This window comes from Plectropomus leopardus, chromosome 5 (assembly GCF_008729295.1).
Source record: "Plectropomus leopardus isolate mb chromosome 5, YSFRI_Pleo_2.0, whole genome shotgun sequence".
In the NCBI taxonomy this organism is placed as follows: Eukaryota; Metazoa; Chordata; class Actinopteri; order Perciformes; family Serranidae; genus Plectropomus; species Plectropomus leopardus.
Genome location: NC_056467.1, coordinates 10615928 through 10636232, shown reverse-complemented (window position 1 = coordinate 10636232; position 20305 = coordinate 10615928). Strand labels below are relative to the sequence as shown.

Sequence of the window (20305 nt, the reverse complement as noted above, 5' to 3'; positions counted from 1 at the left end):
TTAGTAGCTTTTTTTGCAACATGAGCAGATTTAGGGTTGGTCTGTAAGAGATTATGTCCTAAAATACAGCCTCTGTCTGTGGCAAGGAGCCTTCAGTCTGTGAAGGAGGATGATTGAGTGTAAAATGTGCCTCCTTTGGTTGTCAGGAAAGAAAATTCCTCTCTTTTTTAGTATTTTTAATTCAGTTTTTAGGGATGGCTACCGTATTAAACCATAGAGTGAGTAAAAAGATGTTTGTTTCTCCACTTCCTCCCACTGTACACTGTTTATGGACTATACTGCAGACAGCCACCAGGGGGCTATAAAGATGTCTCAGTTTCACTTCTGGGGAGCTGTCATGCCATCCATCTTTATATACACTGTTTGTATAAGACTTGGAAAAATGTTTCAGGGTTTTCTGTAAATATCTTTACACTTTCAGTCATAATCTGTCTGCAACTTTTGTGTGATTCAGTTTCTGATATAAACGCAGTCACTTTGCTGTGTTTCAGTTTCCTGAGCCAAACTGGAAAGTGCATTGCAGCTGTGCGAGCTGCTCTAGTAAGATGTCTGGTTGCGTTGCTGGAGGTGAGCTCTCACAGAATTTTAGGAAATACTGTTGCTAAGTTATTGTGTATATCTGCACAACAATGGAATTTAGTTTTTTAAAAATCTTTTTCATTTGATTCTGAATGAATAAGCTGGACAGGGAAGAAAACTTGGTTCTTAACTGACTAGGGTGTTTTTCAGTGAAAATATTTAAGCTGCTTTCAATATTTTATGTTCACTTTTGATTGATCACCGTACATCAAAACCGGAGAGAATAAAATGTCCCACAACATTCACTCTCTTTTTACCTTTTCTGTATATCCTCTTAATGGTTCAGTCAAATGTTAGTATATTAGTTCTGTTGGCACCTATTTTAATGTTTATAACTGCTCTCCTCTCTGACAGGCTGACCCGTGCTGTGAGTGGGCAGTCCTGAGTATTAGAGGGCCTGACAGAGAAGAAGATCGCCCGGTGTCTGTCATCCTCCCATCTCACCTCGCAGATGCCCACCATCAGGTCCGCATGCTGGTAGCCATGTCAGTGGAGAGGTATGCTTTACAGAAAGATGTTGATTACACAAGATGTCATCATCATAGATCTGATTGTCACCGTTACCCTCCTGCATCTCGAGGTTGTTTCTGGAGATGAGACCTGACAGTCCAGATAAGAGGAAGATGCTGCCGCTTAAACACCAGCAGGCAGCTTTCGAGAACGTTTATCTGAAGGCTCAGGAAGGAATGAAGCTCCCAGTAAGTTTACTGTCATAAATCAGGAATAGTTTCTCATCTGTGCATTGTGCGTCTCTGTTTGGCTTTCTCCAATGCTTCTTGTTCTGTGTGATCATACTTAGAGAGGCAGCTCTGCAGAGGACCAGCAAGACGAGTCCTTTAACCGCAAGGCCACCCTGTTGAAGAGTTTGTGTGTCGTGCTGTGTTGTAGCCCAGTCTGCGAAAAACAGTCTCTATTTGCCCTCTTCCAGTCCTACAAGGAGAACAGTATAGAGGACCAGCTTATCAAAAAGGTAACAATTTTAGGGCACTGTGCACTGTGGAAATTGAATAAAAGAAGAATAGAATTTAGACAGGCCTGTGAGTGAAAGAAAATAAGATAAGAGATAAGATAAGATAAGAAAAGCTAAATCTTTATTAATCCCCAGTGGAGAAATTTGGTTGTCTCAGCAGCTTTCAGTACCAACAGTAAAAACAGATTAGAGCAATTTAAATATACATATATGCTAAAAACTAGACAAAAGAAATACAAATAACACGATAACAATAACAAGCAATCAATAAATAGTTAAAAAGTTAAATATCTGGAGAAATTATCTACGTCCCCTTAAAGTGAAAATGTATGTGAAGGATTTTTAAAGGTCTGACTGCATCGTCCAAGTTCATTGACATCAGAAGCTAACCTTGCGTCACTAATCTGATTCTTGAGTAAGCTTTTGTATTTCTGTTTGAGCTTCTTTTTATGCATCAGTATATAACCTAAAAAATGTTGACTTTTGTGCTGTGAAACAAAATACTTAAAAAGCAAAGTGACACGAGCTGTTTCTGTCCTTTTTGCCACAGATGCTGTGCAGTGTATCCAGAGTAATCGGCTACAGGAGCGTGAAAACGTTTGTTAGTTCTCATCTGTACTACTTGGTAGCTGAGTGGCTGGCGCAGAGACAGTCTGACGATCGTTACACTCTTGGATCTTTCCCGTTCGCCCTCCTAGACCACGACACGGTGAAAGAGTTTTATAAGTAAGTCAATAAATGTTATTAATTTCATCTTAGATCACAAATCCAACTTATATTGAGTAAAACCCAGTGAAGGAAGGGTTGAATATATTAACATCCAACACTTGTCTCCTCGTAGCTCTTCCTACCAGGTGTTGATCCCCCACCTGGTTTTCCTGGATGACTTTGAACAGGTGAAGTCTATCGGCAGATATATTGAGAAGGACTGGAAAGAGTTATTGGCCGACTGTTTCCCCAAGATCATGGTCAACATCCTGCCGTACTTTGCCTCACCTGGCCAGGATTCACAGGTCGCACAGCAGAGAGAGAAGGCGCACAGAGTGTACGACCTGCTCAAAGACGCCAGCTGTCTGGGCAAACAGGTAAACATAACTGCGTAACATCAGCCCACATGTCAGGTTAGACTGATTTATTTATGCAGCTGCACATGTAGGCACTCTGGGCATATTTTTCATTTTCAGGACCAAGTGAGGGCTGATTGAAATCACATGAAATTGTCACCGTAGCTTTATCTGCTGTGAGAAATGACTTTCATGACTGTTAGAAGGTGCGACATGACATCTGTCAAAAGACTTTTGCATATTTTTCTTATAGGTTTTCCTTTTTCCAGAATATGTTGCCCCAGTCTGAATAAGCTGCTAGCCTAAACTGAACAAAACGTTACCAGGATCACAGGCTCAACTGACTATGCAGTGTGCAACACATATGAATAAAGATCTGATGGTATGAATGAGACATTGACTTGACTGTGTGTCACATCTGTCCCCATGTTTGTGCATGTGTTCGCAGCAAATTGACATCCTGATCCACAGTAACCTGCCGGATATCGTGGTTGAACTGCTGATGACTCTGTATGAGGGAAGTGGAGCTGAGGGGGACAGAGGAGATCTTACGCGCTTTACAGGGTAATGGTCTTCAAGATTTAGCATGCTTTTTCTCTCATATTAGTCCATTTTGTTTATTTCTTTATATATTTACCAATTTACTTTGCCTTTCTATAAATTTGAATTTTAAAGAAAGATGTTTTACTAAATAACTGTTTAACGTCTTACAGGGAACTAGATCCTGTACCAAATCCACCTTACTTCAGCTCTTATGTTATTAAAGCTACACTGGACTACCTCAGCAAGTGCCACAGTGCAAACCACAAGTCTTTGGTGGCCATTCTTTCAAAAACTCCGGTAAGATGTTCCCCTATGTGGAACTATTTGACTTTTCAGTGATCAATATTTTTATTTTTGCTCTTGACTATTCTTACCCTTGTCTGTGCTGTAGATTTCCATCCAGAGGATTCTGCTGGCAGTTTGTGAAAGAGCAGCGGAGACGACCAACAGCTACGAACGTCATCGCATCCTCCTCATGTATCACCTGTTTGTCAACCTGCTGCTCAAAGAGGTGAAGGACGGCCTGGGAGGAGCGTGGGCCTTTGTCCTCAGAGACATTATCTACACACTCATTCATCACATCAACAGCAGGTCGGTGCACACAAAAGTACACAAGTAGCACAAATGTGGTACCTCACATGCTATGTAGACAACAAACCACAAAGTCAAACCGGTGTGTGTTTTCCTCTCACTCTTAGGCCACTTCAGTGTGATGAAGTTTCCAACCGAAGCCTCTCTCTGTGCTGCGACTTGTTGACCTCTGTGTGTCAGGCGGCTCTGCAGTTTTGTGATGATGCTCTAGACTGCCACCTGCAGGTCATCGTTGGGACACTGACAGCTCAGGTGACCAGCCGGCCTGCCATCTCACAGCAGGTAAGTGACAGGGAGTCAATTTAGGTTTTCTTTTTTGCAAGTTTGTGGAATAAATGTAGATTCAATGTAATTAATGAAAAATGCAGATTAATGCAACAAATTTATGCACTCAAGAAGGCATAAATTGTGCAAAACTGACATGGTATACGTTACACAGTGGAAAAAGCACCCACTTCCTTCACAAATGGACACTGGGCTCTAGAAAAACTTTTTCTAAATTTTACGGCCACATAGAAATGCAAAAAAAAAAATCACTTTAAAAAGACAGAATACTGTAGAATTTGGACTTTTGCATCCAGATACAGTAGTTGACCTGTTGCTCCTTTTTAAATAATTGTTTCTAGGATCTATATGATCTCGTACCCTTTTTTCATCTTTCAAAACCCTTTTTTAGACGTGTATCATTGTTTTGCACTTTTAGAAATATCTGCTTCCTTAAGCATTTGCAACCCCCCAACTTCCATTATTACTCCTCTCTTGCCCTCCAGGTACTCAGTCTGTTGCAGTTTCTTGTAATAGAAAATCAACAGAAGTTAAAAGGAGCCATCAGCAGGTTGGAGCCTTTTCCTGACCTCCCTGAATTCAGAGAGCTGCGGTCCACGCAGCACAAGCTCAAATATAACACTGGGACCTTTACACTGAGACAGGTAATAAACTAATATCTATGTATTAGTATCCTATATCTTTTTTATGCATACACAGATAATTCCTCAGATCAATCCTACATCCAACAAGATCTAAATCCTCCTTGTCTCCGTCTTACAGGAGATAGCCCACTTCCTGTCAGTGACGTCCTGTGACTCCTTACCTCTGACCAGACTCGAAGGGCTGAAGGAGCTGACTAGACAGCTGCATGATAACAAGGCACAGATCAGGGAGCTGCTTAAAGAGTGCCATGGTGAGGCATAAGAAAAAATGATTTATGCATAAGAAAGTTGTTGCATGTTCATTTAAAAAAGTAAAAGTTCCCTACCATGCTGACACTTTTTTTGCATGTATTGCAGACTGCCCTTCCTGGTGTTGGTTGAGTGTAACATGCACACTTTTTCATAAATCAATTTTATTGCCGATCATTAAGATAAAATGCAGATATAGTTAACCGGCAAAATGCCAAATATTGGCCCCGATAATCGGCCCCGAATGAGCTTGCTCTCTCTCTCTCTCTCTGTCCTCCTTGCAGCTGATCCCACTGACAGTGTTTTGGTGAAGCTGGTTCTTAGTCTGCTGCAGCTCTGTAAGCTCGCAGCCAACCATCCTGGAGGAGCCGACATCTTAGGTATTTAGTAAAATAACTTTCAGCGGGTTAGTTCGCTGTGTTTTCAGTCGTGCCCAGATTTTCACTTTTAGAAGATTTTAAACAAATGTGTTCCTGCAGAGGCAGCAGGCAGCTGTCTGGGGGAACTGGGTCCTGTGGATTTCTCCACCATCGCGCTGCTTCATGGCAGAGACCCCCTCTATGAAAAGGCTGTGTCTCTCTTCACCTCCACCGAGTCCCAGTGTCTTTACATCATCCTGAACTGCATGAACGACGCACTAACTCAACAGCGGTATGCTGAGTCCTGGACCTCAGTAATCAAATGATGTGTGAGCAGCTTGTACTGATACTCACTGTTTTCTGTGCTGTGGTTGTCTGCCAGTATTGAGGTGAGGAAGGCAGCCGCTCAGTGTGTGAGGAGCATCCTCGCCACTCAGTCTGGCATCGACTTCTGGGAACAACACAAAGACAACAGAGACCCCCTGCTGGCCTACCTCAATCCCTTTAGAAAGGCCAAGAAGAAGGTGGGTTTAGAAAATGTTTTAACCATATTTACAATATGAGTACATAAAAATGAAGAAAAAAGATCAACAGCCCTCTGCTCTCAAAGACGGAAAAACACTTCTTCAATTATATGTTATAAATACAAGTATGTGTTTTGTGTATGCTTGTAACATCTTTGTGTGCTCAGTTACTACTGACTGTCGTCCTTGATTAGGTGGTAGCTGTGAGTGCTGAGGAGAGTTCGGAGGCGAAGGGGAAGCTGGAGAGTCAGGAGTTTTGGATTCCCCAGGCGGGCAGCCACAAAGCCTGGCTTAAGGCTCTGTGCACCGCCCTGCTCGACAGCGGAGGAGTCAGGAGTGAAGCTCTGCTGCTGTCACGACCACTCTGTCTGGTGAGCACATGGACATTAGCTTAAGAGCTCTTACCCTTTATAACTTGACTGCCTACATATACAGTTTTAAAATGCTTGAAAGTATCTGCATTTTGAGTTGTGTTTAACCCTTTTAAACCTGAGCAAATTGGCTTGATTTCCTTCAAAAGTTAGTGAAAACCTATTAGAAAATAACCTGAAATAAGCCAAACAAAGAAAAAAAACAGCAAAAACAGGAAATTACCTGAAAAAATAGATAAAATGAAATAAAAATAATAATAATGAATATAAATAATGTCTAATAGTTATAACAATTAGAAATACATTTTTCTTATTATTTTTCTTAGTTGTATGACATTTCTCTAATGATTCGCTCTCTTTTTTTAAACTAATACTAATAGTAATTTCTTATCAATTTTTAATCTTTTTTGCAATTCAGGGGACATTTCATGTAGCTTTTTTTTAACCATGTTTTTAAAGAAATTCAGCCAATTTTCTCAATGTTTCAAAAGTCTGAACACAAGAAAAACTGATGTTAATCCAGGTTTCAAAGAGTTCATATCTGTGCTTTAGTGCATTTGTGGTTCACATTTATACTGTAACGTCAACCAGTTTATCAGAGTTCCAGATCTAACCGCGGCTCTTGTCTTCAGGTGAGGGTGGACTGCTGTCAGAGGCTGCTGCCGCTCATCATTCATTCCATCCTTCTAGATGACTCTAATGGTGCATGGAGGGAGCTGCTCTCCTCCCACATCCAGGACTTCTTCAGCTTTTGTTTGAGAAGCTCTCAGGCCTCCAGCCGCTCTGCCACACCTCTAAACTCGGACTCTGGTAAGTTTGAAGGTGTGACATATAACAATGAAAATGTATCTGCCCCTTCATCTGTCGACATTCAGGAGTCTCTGGGATTTTTTTTAATGATTAGTCTGTATTATTCTTTACAGAGTCAGACACTGTCAGCCCGGGTTTGTACGACAAAACTTCTCTGCGTACCATGTTGGCTGTTATTGACTATCTGAGACATCAGCAGAGACCACTGGAAGTAGAGAGGTTTGCACTGTTATTGTAATAAAATATGTTTTAGATAAAACTAACTGTTAATTGACTAACTGAACCTGTACTTTCTCTGTTTTGGTCGTGCTATGGAAAAGTGGTGCGTCTTTGTCAGTGGAGGTGCATGTGAACAGACGTGCAGTGTGTGGAGCGTCTTTGGTTAATAAACACTGTACCCTCCCTCCAGCTGTGCCACAGTGTGTGGCTCAAACTTCTGGCTGGAGCTGAACTACCTGGAGGTGGCCAAAGCTGCTCAGTCCTGCTCGGCACATTTCACCGCTCTACTGTACACTGAGATCTACGTGGATAAGATCAAAGCTAACATGGAAGAAAGTCGAAGGTATGCACAAGTTTAACTCATCACCATGGGATTTTAATTGATGTCTAGTTATGTGTAAAACTAAGACATTTACACTTTTTTTCATACACATTAAATGTTAAATCTGTACTTTCTGCATCATTAACAATATGTTTTTGTTTTTGTTTTTTTTCTTTTGCTGATTTTTGAGTTTATTGGAGGGAAGTAATGATGCAAAGCATCTAAACAAATCATCTTAAAAATCTTTTGTATTTTTTGTTGTATTGTATTGCGTGTTTTACGTTGGACCCCCTCTAAAACAAGATGGTTAATCTCAAGAGGCTATCCAGAAATAAAGTTTAAAGTATTTTGACAGTTTTAATGGTGCATTTACACACATCAGGGAGACAGCGAACAGGATATTATTTTAGTGGATAAGAGCAGGACTGTAAAATTAGGTGAGACGGGCAGAGAATGCCAGCAATGGCAGATGGCATTCGAGTTAACAACCAGATGTTACATAGCACCCTCACACAAAAGAGAAAACATTAGCAATCTGGACAAATATATCACATGTAAGATCAACATCAGGAAGATGGCCCCAAGTGATGACTTGCAAAGTGAACATCTGAGGCAGCAGAAGCCTGATGATGGGAATGAGGAGGAGGAGCAGGAGCTGTCATGGAAGGACAAGCCCCTGCACGGCTTGTACCACAGACATATATGTATATTTATATGTATACAGCACCACCATTGCCAAATTTTGTCATGCATGCATCGTTTTACCAACGTGCCATTCCACTGGACTGTTTGTCTTCCCAATGCCATCCAGAAACTTTTCTCTTTAATTCATGTTTTTGCCAAATCTGCAGATCCAAGTCCAGAGCTACACGTAAGATCAATTTTGAAGAGAACAGTCAGAACTTAACCATCTTCAGCCTGACTGAGAAGAGTAGAGAAGACACCAATATCAATCTGCAGGTCAGTTCCTTACGTATTATTTTGTCATTATTTTGTTATTTTTTGTTTTCTGAACTAACAATACAAAGCAATAGCTAAGCCAGATTTCTCCGCCATGTATTTCTAAAAAATGTCCCTCTGAAACAGTTAAACTTAGATTGTTTGTTGTCCATAGTGAGTCCAGTTTAATGACCAACAGCTAAACATGCATTTGAATGTCAAAGTGGTCCAACACAACACTGTAAATGGCTGCAAAATAGTATTCGATTCAGTACATGGTTACTGTATTATGTATATTGAAGGAATTATTTCCACTCTGTCTTATGTTTTACAGGAGCTGCTGATTGAGGTATATCGTAGCATCGGTGAGCCTGACAGTCTGTATGGCTGTGGAGGGGAGACGATGACCAGTCCACTGACCAGGTAATCAAATAGATTAATGAGGCCTGCATCCTTTCACAGAGTTATTTGCTCCCTGCAGTGTTCAGTCATTCTCAGAACTAAAAAGTTTGTTTTGTCACATTCATTTAAAGGATTCGAACCTATGAGCATGAGGCCATGTGGGGAAAGGCCCTGACTTCATACGACCTTCACTCTACTCTGCCGGAGGTCACTCGACAAGTAGGAATAGTGGAGGTAAAATAATGAGAGAAAAGTCAATTCTTATGTCATATTTTAGTGCTTTCAGATCAACTTCTTCAGTGCTAATGTTTGCACCAACAGGGCCTGCAGAACTTCGGCCTGAGCAACATCCTCGCCACCTACATGAGGGGTCTGGAGAGTGAAGGGGTGGAGTGGGGAGCTGAGCTGAGAGAGCTCCGCTTCCAGGCGGCCTGGAGGAACACTCAGTGGGACTGTGAGCTGTCGGAGAGGTGAGGCAGCAGGGGGCAGAAACACAAAGCTGAGAGCGTGGTGCCTGTTTAGGCAAAACACAACTGTAACCCATCAGAGGTATATGTGTCACTTAAATCTATTTTCCTATTAATCTATTTGTTGTATCAGGAGTGAGAAATCCAGACCCGGCTTTCATGAATCAGTGTTTTGTTCCCTGCAAGCGCTGAGGGACAAAGAGTTCTCCATATTTGATGAAACTATGAAACAGGCCAGGTATGGCAAACATATCATGAAATTTCAAATTTTAGCTCTTATTAAATTCTCCGCTTGCAATCGATGTGCTTGTGTGTTTTCACAGGGGTGCGGATGTGGAGGAGCTGTGCAGAGGCAGTTTAGAGGCCGTGTCTTCTCTGTACCCGACTCTCAGGAACCTGCAGAGCATCAGGGAGCTGGAGAGTGTTAAACAGCTCTTTTCAAGGTGATATCAACAGTCAGACTTTAATATCAATGTGCAGCATAGTTATTAACACATGGAGGATTCTTGAGGACTGATGGAGAAGTCTACTGTAGTGATTTTATTGACACAATTCCTAATAATTTTTGTCTACTTTTTTTTTCCATTTTTTAAAACTTTTTTTGTTTTCTTTAAGTTTTTTAATGATAAAACATTCCCTGACTTATGACCTTTTAAAATTTATATATTTAAAAAATGTATTTAATAAATACAGAAAAATGAATAAATGACAAACCAAACAAACAACTAAAAAACATTTACAGTATACTTAAATCTACAGTTCAATAAGTGAAATCAAATAAATACAAAATTGAGTATTTTTGATTTTCTTTACATACTTTTTACATCAGGCCCTTCTCAGATTTGACTCTGACAGAGGTTTGCCGTCAGTGGCGGCAGCACTCTCAGCTGCTTGCTGACAGCGACTTTGCTCTGGTGGAGCCGATTCTGGCTGTCCGCTCTGTGGCCCAGAACACCCTGATGTCCAGGGCGGGGGACCCCGACAGCACCCGGTACCTCAGCTCTGTCCTCACTGACCACCTCATGGAGCTCTGCCGGCTGGCTCGCAAGGCTGGGAATACACAGGTAGCATCTGAGCATGTGTGTTTCAGTGAGTGAGTGTGTGTGTTTCAATGTGTGTGCTGTGTGTATTTTCCAAGTGTTCAGAACGGTTACCTACAAAACCATCACAGTGTCGTGATTCCTGTGCAGCTGGCAGAGCGAGCAGTCTTCCAGATGAAGCAGCATGGTGGTGGAGGGTCCTGGGCGTCGTCCCCTGTGTTGTCGTGGCAACTGGAGGAAGCCCAGGTGTTCTGGGTGAAGGGAGAGCAGGGACTGGCCCTGGGCCTGCTGAGACAGATGATAAACAACCTCGAGGAGAAGGTCAGACACAAAAATACTCAAATCAAAGAGCTCTAAAAGTCAATATGTGGATATTTTCAATCTTTGTTGAAGTAAAAAACTTGTTTTAATTATGGAACATTTTTAAAGGTCTAGTGTTTAGGATTTATGGGGGATATTTTGCAGAAATGGAATAAAAGGTAATACGAGTGTGTTTCTTTAGTGTATAATCTCCTGAAAATAAGAAAAGTTCCACTGTAGTAGTGTAGCCACTGTCGTTAGCAACCCGTCTGTGACAAAAGCGTAGGAAAAAAAAAGTTTTTTTAACTTGAAATTGCCTTATTCAGCATTTTTACCAGTTGGCTGGTCCATTTGTTCTGAAGTGGAAGAGACCTCTGCATACTTCAAAACACAATAAAAAACTCCTTAAAGTCTGGATCAGAAATTAGGTGAGAACACATTAGAGGGTGCTGGGCTAGCAGCTTGTCTCTTACATGCCAAACACTGATTTGTAAGGTGGAACTGCTTTATTTAGTGTTTTTACCAGTTTTAATCACCTGATGCATTTGTTTTGGAGAAGAGGAGACCTCTGCAGATAATATGGCTCACAGAAAAGATCTCGTGAAAAATGATCTCTGAAGGAATTCTAACCAGGAGAAGTTTCAGCTGGTTTCAATCTGCAATCCTCCAGATGCCAGTAAATCCCCCGTAATCCTCCACACTGTTCTTTATTTGTCAAAAATTCGTCTTCATTATCATGCAGCAGACAAGGTGAAATAAAAGCCCAAATGTCAACAAGTAAATTGAATTATTCTCTTAAGTTTTGTTTTTATTCCCCAGGTGGACATGAATCCGACTCTGGCCCCGGTCTACACTGAGTGCCTCAGGCTGTGTGGTAACTGGCTGGCTGAAACCTGCCTGGAAAGCCCTGGAGTAATTCTGGAGAAGTACCTAGAGAGGGTAAGAGGAAGCTAAAATATAAAATATAAAGCTCTATGTGATACTTCATCCATAAAATATAAAATCGGCCTGTTTTATTGACAAGCCTAGTTGTAGGACTTACAGTATTTAAATGGAAATCTGCTCAGGAAAAAAAAACAAGATAAAACAGTTTTTCTACAAATGGTGGTGTCTACAGTTCATAGAAAAGCCATAAAATGTTGAAAATGGAATTGCACAGATTCAAGAAAGAAATTAATGCTTTTCTTTCGTCATTTTCATATGTGTGGAAAAAGCCCGCAAACCAGGCAAACGGGAATCTAAAAAGTCATAAAATGTCTAATAACTGATGATAAATCTCTCAAACACCCTGAATTACTCACATGTTTGTGCACATGCAGCAGGCCTCCCTCAGAGAAATAAATGACTTATTACCCATCAGCCCAGCAGTGTCTGGCCACCCATACTCATGCACACACACATGAATTATTTATGTCCAGTTAAATTAGGAGTAGACCCAAAGACATAAATATTACATTTCTGCAAGTTTACAGTCTGTGTCCTCAGGCTATGGCAGATTCATATGGACAAAATTAAATTATTTATATGTGTGTGTGTGTATGTTTGCATATCACAGTGTGTCTTTAAATGTGGCCACCCAACTAACCTTTCAGTAGTGCTTCCAGTAGAACTAGTCCTCTATTTTTACCTTGATACCTTTACCTTAGATTTTAGTTTTTCTTGTCGGTACCATTTCATTACTGCCCGTCAGAGAAGTTGTAAACTTCTCTTCTGTGTTGTTCTTTCAGGCGGTGGAGGTGATTCAGGGGGAATCGGGTGTTCAGGACTCCAGGCTGCAGAGTCAGCGGACTGAGGCCTTCCTGTCTCTGGCCCGCTTCTCTGATGCTCAGTACCAGAGCATCGACAAATACATGAATTCCTCTGAGTTTGAGAACAAGCAGGCGCTTCTGGAGAAGGCCAAAGAAGAAGTGGACTTGATGAGGGAGCGTAAAGTGATGTCCAACAGGTCTGCACTACTTTTTTCCACTTGTTTAAACGTGGAGTCAGCGACACTGGAGAAAGATGGTTGACAATGCACTGTAGAGATCAGCACATTAACATTAGTCAGACTTAGTGTCCCTCTTGCTCGCACTGTCTTTATCTTTATTCATCCACAGCCCTCCTCCTATCTTGTGTATGAACACTATTTTTTTCAGTGCACACAGAATGGACAGATAGCAGATAATGTGAGGAGACGTTTTGGCTTAGAATTGCTGAATGCACCTTTAAGTCACAACCTTTTTAAAAAGTCTTATTTCTTTGTGATTGAAATACATATTACTGAGATTCTGTGCCATAAAAATGTTGGCTCCCCCTGCTGGGATGTACTGTACGTGTTTTCATGTGTGGACTTATAATTTCTGTCTCTCTTTGTGATGTTGTCGAATGTTAACGCTGAAGAAGGGCATCAGGCCAGAAACGTACGCATGGCAATAAAAAAATGCTATAATCGGAGTGCTCTCCTGATCTTGACCGCATTAGTTTTAGATGAATAAACTGATAGATGTGCGTTTCCTCCGACTTCACAGGTACACAATAAAGGTGCAGAGAGAGCTGGAGCTTGATGAGAAGGCACTGTCCAACCTGCAGGCGGACAAACAGCGGTTCCTTTGTAAGGCGGTGGAGAATTACATCCAGTGTCTGGGGGAGGGCGAGGAGCACGACACCTGGGTGTTTCGCCTGGCTTCACTCTGGCTGGAGAATGCTGACGTTAAGGCCGTAAACGACACGATGAAGGTAGAGAAACACACCAAAGTTGCTTTGATTTGAGTTTGGGATGAAAGTCACTCTGTAAAGGGGAAACTCGGAGCTTTAAACGACCTTCACTTGTTTTGTGTTCCAGAAAGGGGTGAAGCAGATTCCTTCCTACAAGTTTCTGCCTCTCATGTACCAACTGGCAGCTCGCATGGGAACCAAGATGGCAACCGGCATCACTCAGGATACAGGCTTCCATGATGTTCTCATTGACGTAATGCAACACTTTTTTAATACGCAAGACGCAGAATATACAGCTGAAAGTTAGTCCAACCAGTGTCTCTCAGTTCCTGAGCTGCTGGAAACAAAACATCAATTTAAAGAACAGCCGCTTCAGTTGTTTTCTCTCCTCACAGCTAATCTGCCGCGCGTCTCTGGAGCACCCTCACCACACACTCTTCATCATCCTCGCCCTGGTGAACGCTAACAAAGACGAGACCTTTTGCAAGACACGCCTGACTAAGAGTGCTCCACGGCAGCCCTCACCATTTGACCTGGTGAGACTGTCACTAGATATTATCTCTTGCATAAAATCATCATTCTCCTATTGTTTTTCTATCAATCAGTTAGTTTATGCTAGTTTTATTCTTCACCAATCTTGTGTCAAGTTATTAACTGCAGTCAAATCCTGCATTCACCTTTCCAAAGTAATTTTCTTCAGCGCGCCTTAAACAGCAACAGATGTGTTTTACACGTGAAGTCTCTCTGCCGTAGGAGCGTTCAGATGTGGCCCGGAAAATCATCAGTGTGATCAGGAAAAAGAGAGGCGAGATGGTCCGTGGGGTCGAGCGTCTGTGTGACGCCTACATCACTCTGGCTTATATGGACGTCAGCAAGCACAAGACGGAGAAGAGTGAGTGGTCAGAGCACAGTGACGCACATAAACAAACATACTGGGTGACATTTAAAAAAGAGCTGCTCAATTATGGCAAAAATGTTCACATTTATTTTGACCAAACAATCATTTAACATTACTCATTGTGGCATGCGTTTATTGAACTTGTCTTCCTTGAACATTATATTTAATTTGAAGGAAAAAAAACTCATTTTAAAAGATGATTATCTTGGTATATTTAGAATTTTTGGAAACCAAAATGAAAATAAAATTTACCAAAGATTTCTCCTGGAAATGTCAATAAATTTAGATTAGATTAGATTAGATTAGATTAGATTTATCCTGATGCTACATTTAGTTTTCCATTTCTGTTTCATTATTGTGAAAAGGGGGGGAATGTCTGAAAAGTCTTCCTTTATGTCCTTTTTTCATTTTAGAGGCTATTCCCATCCCTGCTGATCAGCCCATCATGCAAATCAAAAACCTGGATGAGGTTGTCATCCCCACAATGGAGATCAAGGTTAAACATGTTTTTATAAGTGTCTGATACCTGTATACACGCAGTCTTGTGATATGAAATCAGTGTTTGATCATTTTGTTTCTGTCCTATGAGATTATTAACGGTACACGACATGAAACTGCTCCAGACCAAACCAGCTCATCCATAAGTCCACTGAAATATTTAACACTTTGGACGATATCTTTTGACAAATGTGCGTTGTAAAATAATTGTGTAAATAGGTGGATCCATCCGGTTGCTATGACAACCTGGTGACTGTCAGATCCTTCATGCCCCAGTACCACTTGGCCGGAGGAGTCAACCTGCCCAAAATCATCGACTGTCTCGGCTCTGATGGGAAGAGCAGGAGACAACTGGTCAAGGTGGGTGACATTGTGTGTGTGTGTGTGTGTGTGTGTGTGTGTGTGTGTGTGTGTGTGTGTTGAAGCATGCCTTTGATTCCCTGTCGTACGTGAGGTTGCGTTACCCTACGAACATGCACAAACAAATTTTTTTTTTCTGTTGAGCATGTGTGTGTTCTCGATTAAACAAATCCCCTCTCTTTGAAGCTAAAGCTGCTGTCACGAGTGATTAAAATCTGACCGGCCCTGACGGGGAACCCGCTCACTTTCAACTTCAGTTCTTTTCCATTTCAGTTCAGCAATGATTGATCTTGTTTTTGTCCCAGGACAAATACAATGATTGTTAGATTACTTTGACACCTTTGTAATGAGGACATTCTTCAGGGGGTGTATAAGTGTGTGTGTGTGTGAGCGTGTTTGCGGGAACACTTAATGGCTAATAATTCACCACTTAGACACTTTGTAGAGTCATGGTGAAATAACAGTTTTTCCTGATCTTTACCTTAAGGAAACTGTCTTTAGGTCAATATGCTATTGATATATTTATGAGTTTTTCCCCTCCTTTTTTATGTCACATGGAGAGAAATGTATAATATTTAGACATTGTTTTAAATCATGAATCAGATGTAGGACAGGCACACTCGTGGTAAATTTAATGAATCTCACACTTAATATTTGACACTTTCTGAGTGTCCTGCTGTTGCTCAACCTTGGAAAATATGTCCCTTATATTCTACAGGCACTTTTGAACTTGATAGGACATGAAAAAGTGAGGTAATATGACAGAAGAAGACACTTTTCTTGTATTTGAATGACTTTAGTGTTTTTTCTTTTGTTATATTAGAGCTCACAAATAAACCGGTGCTCATGATGAGCTTCTGAGCTCTGGGTCCTGTGGTTTTCTATGGCTGCGGTCGAAAAGTGAAAATATTTTTTTTCCTAACCACTTTTCCTCAACCTCGAGAGAAAACGTCATGAGGTCAAGGAAAGATGTTAAGGAGAATTCATAAGGACTTAGGAAAAGACGATTGCGTTTTTAGAGAATCTGACTGCTCTGCTCCTCGGCTCTGTGATGATGCAATGGTGGATGTTATTGGCGTGGGTCTGCTGTAATGAACTACAATGTTCACATGATGGACTACAAAAACCACATCCTCTCTGTACTGACTTTTATGCAGAAAAAAGGTGTTTTTTTCGCAATTATTTTATATATGTTTTCTTTAAAAAAACGTTATTTGCTGCCTTCTTAAACCCCTTTGTAATGTGGCTCTTAAAAGGTGTGCCATAAATTCTGAGTGTTAATATTATGATCATTACTATAATGCAAATTATTATTAATATCATTATTGTTATCGTTATTATCTTAATCACACCTACTTCGCTCTGTGTGTACTCACCACGTTGTTTCATGCACGTTATAAAGGACAACCTGGTGAAAAATAGCTAATACGTCATTACCAAGGTGAGAATTACAATAAACAGTGAGGTAAGTCACAGAAGTGAAATGTAACGTTGTCACACGAGATGTTTGCTCACACTCACCCTCCTTTTCCTTCATATTTATCATCATGATTCCTTATGTGATTTTATGAAAATAATAAAAATGAAATTATGTATGATTTGTTAGACCCACTACTGTACATATGATCATTCTTAAGTTTCAAACATGATAAACTGAAAACAACGTCCCCTTGTTTTCTGGTTAATGTGCCGATTATGATCTATAGATGTTTATTGTCACTCCTGTTACAGATATATAATGATATGAAATATTTTCGCTTCAAGCTCTATTATAGAAAACAGCCAGTAGTAAATATTAAATACACATAAAACATGATAAAAATATCATAACTAAACAGCACATAAGAAGCAATAACAAATATGTTTTTTAAAAAAAAAATCGACTAAATTCAGCTCAGGAAACAGCTTCGTGTTGATGTGATTGTGTTTTGATGTTTCGGCTCATACAGACTGTGGATCTGTGATGTAATAAAACAGCTGATTCCCCAAATAGCGGCTGATGTGGCGCGTCACTTTAAAAGTTGCTGCCGCAAAGAATTGTGGGTTGGAATTTTCTCCTTTCCTTTTGTAAAGGATGGTCTGGTGTATCCTATGCTAAGGAAAATTATAAAGAAAGCACTGATGCACCTTTCCTTAATATTAGGAGAATTCGACAGCTTTTACCATGGCAGCCGCTGAGATACTTCTGAGTCATCTCACTCAGTTAGGAACCTTCTTAAGCAAAAAGAGGTATTCGACTGCAGCCTATACCTTTTCCGGTGACCTTTGCCCTCTGTGTGAACAGGGTCAGGATGACCTGCGGCAGGACGCAGTGATGCAGCAGGTCTTCAGCATGTGCTCCATGCTGCTGCAGCGCAACACAGACACACGCAAGAGGAAACTCAACATCAGACGATACAAGGTTTGACACATTATTTCATCTTTTTTTTGCTCTTTAATTCAAATAGAATAATAAATCAGGACTGGGTTGTTCTGTTGCATATCCCCCTTCATCTTTTTTTCTGTCATCTACTTGTTTCCCTTATTTTTTTAAAGAGAGTATCAAAGCAAAAAACAACATTTACTCATGCATCACCTACTTTCTGTCTGCTTGTTCCCAGGTGGTGCCGTTCTCTCAGCGTAGCGGTGTGTTGGAGTGGTGTTCTGGCACGGTGCCCATTGGGGAGTTTCTGGTGGATCCCAATAAAGGAGCTCACAAACGCTTCAGACCACGGGACTGGACCAACCTTGCCTGCCGCAGGAAGATGATGGTACAGCTGTAATGGAAGAGATACAGCAGTCAAACACAAATACTGAGGGTCTTTTCCAGTGTTCATACTTGAATTGATCTCTGAACCGAATGTTAAAATTGCACTCCTTATCCATAAAAAGTAGCTAAAACCCTTTCCTGTTAATCTTCCGTCATGCTGTCATTGTAGGAGGCTCAGAAGCTGGCGTTTGATGAGAAGCTCCAGGCCTACGGCGAGGTGTGCAAAAACTTCAGGCCAGTGTTCAGGTATTTCTGTATGGAACGATTCCTGGACCCCGCGGTGTGGATGGAGAAACGGCTGGCTTACACTCGCAGCGTTGCCACTTCTTCTATAGGTACAGACGTCACTGCATGTTCAGCCCACGTCTTGTCTTCAATTCAACACCAGACTGTCTCTCAGGTCATCTTAAAATAGGTATAATTGTGACACAGACATATAACAGATGATTGCAGTTATTAAAGGGTACATTCGGCTGGATTCTATTTTCCCATGTTTTTGTGTCACTGAATAATGGTGCAACAATTTTCTAAATTAGTCTAGTATTGAGCAAGGAGCATTGCAGATGGCAGCAGCAAAACAGGCTGCAATGTTAATATTTGGGGCATGTTTGCACCATCAGTGCTTGATTTTACCACTGACAGGCTCACGCTGTAATAACAAGTGTGTGACAACATAATTGAAAAAAAAGGATCCCAACTTTTTTTTTTTTTTAAACAAGAAACAACCCCAAAATTGCAATCACCTAACCCACCAGACTGCATTTAAATAAACAGTAATTTTATCATCATAAAACACACTTCATTCAAAGATGACAGAAACAAAATAAAACTCACAAAAGCCAACTTGGTTTGTCTTTCCGCTGTTTAAAAATCACCAACTCTGTTGTGAATGTAATAAACCCCCAATTCACCCAGTTAGATGTGAAAACAAGCTGAGCCTATACAAACTAAAATTTCTCTTTATTTAGCTGGAGTCTGGTGGGTTTGCCAGTAGGCATTTGAGGGCTATTTCTGGTCAAATAAAATAGGATCTTACTCTTTACGCTTAGAAGAACAAGTGAACATAGTGCCAGTGGTAGTTACGTTGCAGCCTGTTTTGCTGCTTCTGGCTGCAGCCCTTTTACTCAATACTGGACCAATTTCAAATATTGTTCTGCTTTGTCACCTTGGGTTCAGGTTGAAAAATATATATAACATACCTTTTAAAGGCATTTTTTCATTTCTTTAGCAAAGAATGTATTTGTGATATAATAACACACGGTGGGGATTTGAAACTTCACACATTTGTCCGTAGAAAACCCTCCTTTTATTTAATCAAAAGAATTGCCAACTTTTCTGTTTTGTGTCCACAGTTGGCTACATTGTAGGCCTGGGTGACCGACACATCCAGAATATTCTGGTTGATGAGCAGACTGCTGAACTGGTGCACATTGATTTAGGTAAAATTCCTTTCATCACTTTTATATTTGCAAACAGTTTATTCTTCACTTCAGAAAAGGTGAGGCTGTGCAAACAACTGCTGACTATACTGAGGCTGCTGCAGTTCAAGAACGACAAAGCAGTCTTGTGTAACTTTGCGAGAGAGCTGTTATACACTTCTTTGATTTAACAATTATGAAATTCTGTATGGACACTTGTCTTAAAATGCAGAAAACTGCATAACTCTTTAAAACCCTAAATTCAAAGATTTTGCGAATACATTGTGTTCATCCAACACACTCTGTTGACTTTTCTTTGCTCTTGGTATTCAGGCGTGGCCTTTGAACAGGGGAAGATCCTCCCCACCCCCGAGACTGTCCCCTTCAGACTGTCAAGAGACATTGTGGATGGGATGGGCATCACTGGAGTGGAGGGAGTTTTCAGGAGGTGAGGAGCACAAGATGTAATCACATTTTTTTGTTAATTTATTTTAACAACTTCATTCATATGTTCAAAATATAAACATCTAAAAACACATGTATATTCTTGATGGCCATTTACAAATACACCCATGCACAAACCCCCATCGAGGTTTACTCAGGTAACTGAAATAAGAAGAGAAAAAAAGCAATAGAAAAAGAGGAAAAATTCTACAAGAATAAAAATGAAATGATCACAATAACAAATAAATCAACAAATAAATAAATACACATCAGATATTTATACGCCAATATTTATGGTAAGAATGTTTTCATGTGGTGTTTCTTTCCGTCTGAGGTAAAGATTTCAGCCCATTAACCACAAAACTAGCACTGGTACTACAAAATACACACTCAGCATTACTCCAGAAAAAACATACCATAACAGTTCAGGATTGATGTCCTACCCTGCAGCCAGCCACTATTTTATATTCATGCCACTACAGAGTAAAAGATCAACTTGCAGAACTATTTTATAAAACACTCTGCTTTGTGGTAGCGTTACGGTCGCTCTGATGAATAAAGACACT

The 20305-nt window shown here is 40.6% G+C and overlaps 1 protein-coding gene across 1 annotated transcript in view; it reads left to right on the top strand.

Moving 5' to 3' along the window:
- Positions 1–20305, top strand: part of atm (ATM serine/threonine kinase) — a 31514-nt gene that overhangs the window by 9458 nt on the left and 1751 nt on the right. Inside the window, exons 21-60 of the mRNA XM_042486751.1 lie at positions 492–567; positions 934–1076; positions 1160–1277; positions 1379–1549; positions 2100–2275; positions 2391–2634; positions 3062–3177; positions 3327–3453; positions 3548–3747; positions 3855–4029; positions 4518–4676; positions 4795–4927; positions 5210–5305; positions 5405–5576; positions 5667–5808; positions 6003–6179; positions 6812–6989; positions 7103–7208; positions 7399–7551; positions 8382–8490; positions 8804–8892; positions 9003–9105; positions 9193–9341; positions 9472–9576; positions 9662–9781; positions 10168–10402; positions 10529–10699; positions 11498–11617; positions 12406–12623; positions 13186–13393; positions 13500–13625; positions 13768–13908; positions 14126–14264; positions 14684–14766; positions 14988–15128; positions 17413–17529; positions 17729–17878; positions 18047–18212; positions 19230–19316; positions 19629–19743. Of these exons, the coding sequence (XP_042342685.1) occupies positions 492–567; positions 934–1076; positions 1160–1277; positions 1379–1549; positions 2100–2275; positions 2391–2634; positions 3062–3177; positions 3327–3453; positions 3548–3747; positions 3855–4029; positions 4518–4676; positions 4795–4927; positions 5210–5305; positions 5405–5576; positions 5667–5808; positions 6003–6179; positions 6812–6989; positions 7103–7208; positions 7399–7551; positions 8382–8490; positions 8804–8892; positions 9003–9105; positions 9193–9341; positions 9472–9576; positions 9662–9781; positions 10168–10402; positions 10529–10699; positions 11498–11617; positions 12406–12623; positions 13186–13393; positions 13500–13625; positions 13768–13908; positions 14126–14264; positions 14684–14766; positions 14988–15128; positions 17413–17529; positions 17729–17878; positions 18047–18212; positions 19230–19316; positions 19629–19743 (5754 nt within the window). The remainder of the gene's footprint in view (positions 1–491; positions 568–933; positions 1077–1159; positions 1278–1378; positions 1550–2099; positions 2276–2390; positions 2635–3061; positions 3178–3326; positions 3454–3547; positions 3748–3854; positions 4030–4517; positions 4677–4794; positions 4928–5209; positions 5306–5404; positions 5577–5666; positions 5809–6002; positions 6180–6811; positions 6990–7102; positions 7209–7398; positions 7552–8381; positions 8491–8803; positions 8893–9002; positions 9106–9192; positions 9342–9471; positions 9577–9661; positions 9782–10167; positions 10403–10528; positions 10700–11497; positions 11618–12405; positions 12624–13185; positions 13394–13499; positions 13626–13767; positions 13909–14125; positions 14265–14683; positions 14767–14987; positions 15129–17412; positions 17530–17728; positions 17879–18046; positions 18213–19229; positions 19317–19628; positions 19744–20305) is intronic.